This window comes from Curcuma longa, chromosome 4 (assembly GCF_044706935.1).
Source record: "Curcuma longa cultivar G26 ecotype Majalengka, Jawa Barat chromosome 4, ITB_CL_G26_1.1, whole genome shotgun sequence".
NCBI lineage: Eukaryota > Viridiplantae > Streptophyta > Magnoliopsida > Zingiberales > Zingiberaceae > Curcuma > Curcuma longa.
In genome coordinates, this window is record NC_133864.1 from 4,806,428 (window position 1) to 4,812,504 (window position 6,077).

The 6,077-nt window shown below is 39.2% G+C and overlaps 1 protein-coding gene across 1 annotated transcript; it reads left to right on the plus strand.

Moving 5' to 3' along the window:
- The first annotated feature begins 1,401 nt into the window (after positions 1-1,401).
- On the plus strand, positions 1,402-3,267 carry LOC141826946 (exocyst complex component EXO70H1-like). Its single transcript, XM_074714260.1, has one exon. It carries the CDS (start codon positions 1,402-1,404, stop codon positions 3,265-3,267), a length of 1,866 nt encoding a protein of 621 aa, XP_074570361.1.
- The last annotated feature ends 2,810 nt before the right edge of the window (positions 3,268-6,077 follow it).

The following is a 6,077-nucleotide window of genomic DNA, read 5'->3' on the forward strand; positions in this document are numbered from 1 at the left end:
AATACAATGCATCTTGAAATATCTCTATTAGTATAACAAAAGTAATAGAGCAACATGTGCACGAAAGCGAAAACAAGGAAAAACATAGAGTTGGTGTATACAGGAAAGGAACTTGCCAAAAGTTTTTTTTTGTAAAAAAACACTTTTCATGCAAAGGTAAATCATCAAATTGAAAAAAAATTAATTATAACTTGTTCGTTATATTATCTTTTATTGTGTTTTTTTTCAATGAAATTAATTATTTTTTGGGAAAATATAATTAAACTTTCACTTGATTATTTAAACATGGTGCGAAACATAATTATATCGAGTCATTATCTAAAATTTATAAAGTAATGTGATTCTATCATGCTTACGCATTAACAATATTAAATTCCTAAAAAATTATTAAATAATAATTTTTAAAAAAAAGCCTAAAATCACGATCACAATAAAAAGTGAATATTTAATAATTTCTAATTAATATTTCTTAGTTTTAAATTTAATAATTTTTAATTAATTTGGTGAATAATTCGATAAATAATTGAGACGAAAATGACGATTTTATTTTGACAAAGAAAAAAAATAAATCTTTCAAAATTATTATTTGATATGGTTAAATGGGCCCCACGTTTTTACGGCGCATCCAATCCGACGATGCGTTCATATCTATTTTTCTATTCCTTTCTTGTTTAACTATAATTATGATTTTGACTTGTAGAGTTGACTAGTCAACTAAGTGGGCCGCGTATATTCAAGGAGGATCTTTACTTTTTACGTGAAGGCCCTTAAATTTTCAAATATTTTATTGTGTGTAAAGGAAAAGAAAAGAAATTACATCATCATTTTCGAAAAAATAATAAATAAATAAATAAATTTAAAAAGGAAAGAGTGACCTATTTATTATAAAATTAAAATAAAAAAGCATTCTATCGTATTTATATTTTAAAATACTTTTATTTTTAACATTATTGTATCAATATAATCATAACTTAAAATAAAATAAAATATATCTTTAATATGTATTTGAAATAGAACATCTTTTTTATGATAATGACAATAAAAAGGGGGATCTTTTTTTTTTTTGCCCATCATTTTTGTTGTAATTATTTGTATTCTTTCATAATCATATACAAATGAACCTTCACGGTACTCCTATCCATACGTTTCCTACTAAACGTAACTAGAGTTGACTTAAATGAAGTTGACTTCAAATACTTTTTTTACTTTACAAAATGTGTAGTGTTGACAAATCATTTAAGTCAACAATTTGCAGTGTATACATATGTCAACAAAGTCAACGCACTCGCTGTGGATGTTCGATTTCTTTCTCTATAAATCTCATCGCCGCTTCGGAATCGATCGACGGGAGGGAGCAAGTTTTAGTTGCAGAGATCGGAGCGCGAACAGCGGGAGAAGGAGATGACGAGAACAGGTTTGCGCGGTCTTTTCCCTTCTTACTCCTTCGGCCTCCGTGGCGGGTCGCCGGCGTCGTCGCCACGGCCGGCGCCGCAGCAGAGGCAGATGAAGAGGCTGTCGGACGCAATGATGGAGGACCACGTGGTGGCGGTTGAGGCCGCCATCGCCAAGTGGGAATCTGACGCCGTGCTCTTCAGCGACGAGCGCCGAGCGGAGGCGCGTGCGTTTCTCGCCGACGTGAGCAGTCTCCAGCACTCGATGCTCTTGTTAGTCTCCGGCACGGGGGCTGAGGGGTCGTCGTCGTCGTCGTCCCACGCTGCTCTCGTGAGCGCCCAGTCGGTAATGCAGGCCGCCATGAGCCGCCTGGAGAAAGAGTTCCACCGGATTCTCACCGATAACCACCACAGCTTCTACCCGAAAGCCGTCTCCGTCCGGTCCTCCTCCCGGTCGAATGCCTCCGAGGACAGGGAGGGTGACAGCGGCGGTGGGGCAGAGGACTCAGCCGGTGAATTCAAGCACACCGCGGCCTCCTCCATGGCCGACCTCCAGGCCATCGCCGAGACTATGGTCTCCGCCGGCTACAGCAACGAGTGCGTCAAAGTCTATAAGCTCCTCCGCAAGTCCGTCGTCGACGAGGGACTCCGGCGCCTCGAGTTCGACCAGATCGGCCCAAATTCGCAGGTTCACAAGCTGGACTGGGCGTCGCTCGAGATCAAAATCCGATCTTGGCTCCTCGCCGCTAGCGCCGCGGTCTCCAGTCTGTTCTCCGGCGAGCGGATTCTCTTGGATCACGTCTTCGCCGGTCATGACTCCATCCGCGAGTCTATCTTCGGCGATATTTCGGGCGATGCCGCCGCTCAATTCCTCCGGTTCCCGGAGGCGGTGGCGAAATCGAAGCGGTCGATGGAGAAGATGACTCGGCTTCTGGATCTCTACGACATCGTCTCCGAGCTGCTGCCGGAGGTGGACTCCGTGTTCTCTTTTGAGTCTACGGCGCCCGTCCGGGATCAGGTCCTCGCCTCGCTCTCCAAACTCGGCGAGGCGATCCGCGCCACCATCGCCGACTTCGAAGCGGCGCTCCAGACGAAGCACTTAACGTCTCTGTTCCCCGGCTGCGGAGTCCACCCGCTCACGCGTCGAACGATGAAGTACATCGCCGTGATCGCGGACTACGAAACCACACTAACCAAGATCTTCGACGGCTCTCACACGGCGGTGCCGCTGTCGCCGTCGATTGGCGAGCACGGGGAACGATCGGAGGTGGCCAGGCTGTTGTCGTGGCTGATGCTGGAGCTGCTATGCAAGCTCGACGCGAAGGCTGCGACGTACAGGGACGCCGCCCTGTCGCACCTCTTCCTCGCGAACAACTTCCAATGCGTGGCGAACAGGGCGCAGGCGTGCTCGCTGAGGGGAGTGCTGCGGGAGGAGTGGGCGGTCCGGCACGACGCGAAAGCGAGACATCACGCCGAGAGGTACGAGCAGGCGGCATGGAGGAAGGTGGCGGAGGCTGTTCCGGCCAGGGAGGTGTCGCCAGAGGAAGCGCGGGAGCGGATGCGGTTGTTCAGCGCGGAGATGGAGGCGGCGTGCGCCTCTCAGGCTGGGTGGGTGGTGGCGGACACCGGGATGAGGGAAGAAGTGCGAGATGCTGTCCGTGGTATGGTTCTTCCGGCGTACCGGAGCTTCTACGATAGGTGGAGGGCGACGCCGGCGGTGGCGTCGGTGGCCAGGTTCTCGCCGAAGGAGGTCGGTCTCCGGATAGCGGAGCTCTTTGCCGGGTCGGACCACGGACCCGGTCCGGATTCTAATTCGGGCTATCGGATCGAGCACGACACCGACTCCTCCCGGTTGCGCTCTTCCCGGTCCATGTAAACTTTGAAACTAGCGCGAAGACAAATGGATTCGGGTGTGCGACTGAAACGTATGAATATTGGATTTAAAAGCGCGAATATTAAAGCACCCGATGATTAATTGCTCAAATTTTATCAATGAATTTCTAATTATATATAATTATGCTTATGATGCTTATGTTAAATAAAATGCGAACCTTTTTTTGTTTTTTTATTCTTCTTCGCATTTATGTGTTCCCTCCATCAGCGGCCGCCGCTGCTTCGCCGGAAATCAGGGGCACATCCCAAACAGGCAAGGCCCATCCTTGAGTCGCCTCCATATCGAACAAAAATCCTTATCCATTTTACAATCGATTCTCTTTAAAGAACGCTTTTACTGTCTTGAATTAGATTCTCTGGATTCCATATATTGCCTAACTTTGATCGATCTAGCACATTTTTTATATTATTTTCCTAGCATACTCAAAATAACTCCTTCAAAATATTATCTTTTAAAATATACTATTAAATTTATTATTAATTTAAATAAAATCATTAAATTTATTTATTAATATTTATATTTGAATAGACTATTAAACTTATTAATAATTTGTATATTAATTTAATATTATTGTAGAATTATATATAAAGTTATTATGTAATTTTTAAAAATAAATAATTAAATAATTCAATTAAATAATTAATTTATTTTGATTATTGATAAATTAATTTTATATTATGATAAATTAAAAATCTTATGAAGATGCATTCCTTTATTGACGAATTAAAAATCCTATCAGATTTATTTCTAAAATAAAAAAATATTTTACTCTACCTGATACATCAATAATTCAATGGTCGAAATAACTTCTTTGCATTTGATAAAGAGGCTCTCCATAGTATCAATTATTTATGTCATATCATGAATCTGTAATATAAAAGAAGTTTGTAGATGATCTTCTCATTAGTTTCACACTTCAAGAGTATGATAATGCAAATAAAAAATTATCCAAAATTCAACATATTATAATGGTAGCAAAATATTATAGTCATTTTTTCCGACTCTTTAATCAAATTCGTGATTGATCAAAATGAAAATTGTTGAATACTTTTATTGAAAGATTTCATCTTAATATCGAAAAAGAGATGAAGATGTGTTATTATCGCACTGTTAAAGTTGCATCGTCCTTTGTACAAGTCAATGAGGAAGAGCGAAGAAATAATAAGAATAAGTAACACCGATGTTATTAATGTACACAAAGGGAAGTATTAATGAATATACCAATAGATGATTAAAAAAATGATATCCATGAAGAAAAACTACAAGAAAGTGTCAATGAAAAACAAGATGTCACTGTAACAAAATCAATTCGTGTCTTAAAAGATTACAATCTCCACAAACAATAAAGGTAAGAGAATTCATTAAATAACTAAATAGTCATAGATACAATATATGAGGAATTAAATTTTGTGACACATGTAATTAAGGTTATTGGATCTACACCAACCTCTACTTCAATCATTCTAATGAACTATAATTGTTGAATACTTTTATTTGATTTATCCTTTGCTCTTTTAGCTTACTTTATTTTCATCTTCAGCCAGAAGACAATAATAGAAAGAATAAATCACCATAATAGTTTTTCATAATAAGAAGTCCCAACTTTTATTTTATCAAACCTTTTTATCATTCGCCTTAAGTCCAGCAAATAACAATTAAATTACGTCCTTCTCAACTCTGGATCATCATAAAGAAAATCTTGTGTAGTATGAGAAAGTAGACTGTTCTTCTAACAATTCAGTGGAAAAAACTGCAGCAGTTGTTGGATATTCATGCTGCTGACAATTTTGTATGGCATTAACATATTCTTTTTCATACTTATATTTCCAATTCGATTACTAGAGAATTTTCAGTTGTAATAACTTCTTTTACTAAGGTTTAATAGCTTCTTTGAAATATTTGAACACAATGTAAATAATAAGCATATTTTTTCCAACTTAGAATAGCATTCATCTATCTCTATTAGTCAAGAAGTTGCAGACTGTTCTACATTTCCAAACAAGTTTTAGTCATCTGAAGTCATGTCGATCTAAGCTAGACAAAATGTTTGATCTCTAATGAATAGGCGAACAAACAGAATGATTGTTTTAAGTGCGTGACATTTTGCTCTATTACTTTCCTTAACCTACCATAAATCATCTGATCACACACCAAATTGAACTTGATTGCCAAATTTGACTATTACCTTACTAATCGAAGTTGCATTGAACTAGTTCGACTACTACCACACTTAAGACTTCATAATAGACGACACAATGGATAAAAGATGCACAAAGTTGTTCTAGCTACAACACGAAGTTTAGGAAGTACAAAGAATCCAACAATGATTATTCTAATAAAATAATTAAAGAGACACATCATTACCTCTAATAATATTAAAGTATGTTTATCATAATTTATTAAAAAGTAAACCCCTATAATAAACAATGTGATCGCTTGCATAAGCAGTGACGTACTGCACAACAAAAGGAATCTAGGGGGGGGGGGGGGGGGAATCATGTTTTTCAAAAGACCTTATGATTATTATCTAGGAGTTGGTCAAGACTGCAAAATGAGTCGAGGTTCCATCATGATTGTCTAGAGCAGAATAAAAAACTTGATAAAGTTTTTGCATGAATTTTTTAAGTTTACCTGTCTGAGATAACTGGAGTACTGGAGAACAACTTGGACCTGTGTTCCATCATCCATGCCCAGCATTGTTTGGATTAGCGCCTCTACAGTACCTGCAATACTCTGATAATTGAAGGAAAACAGCAGAAATTAAAAAAAAAAAAAAAGATGAAATGCGCTCG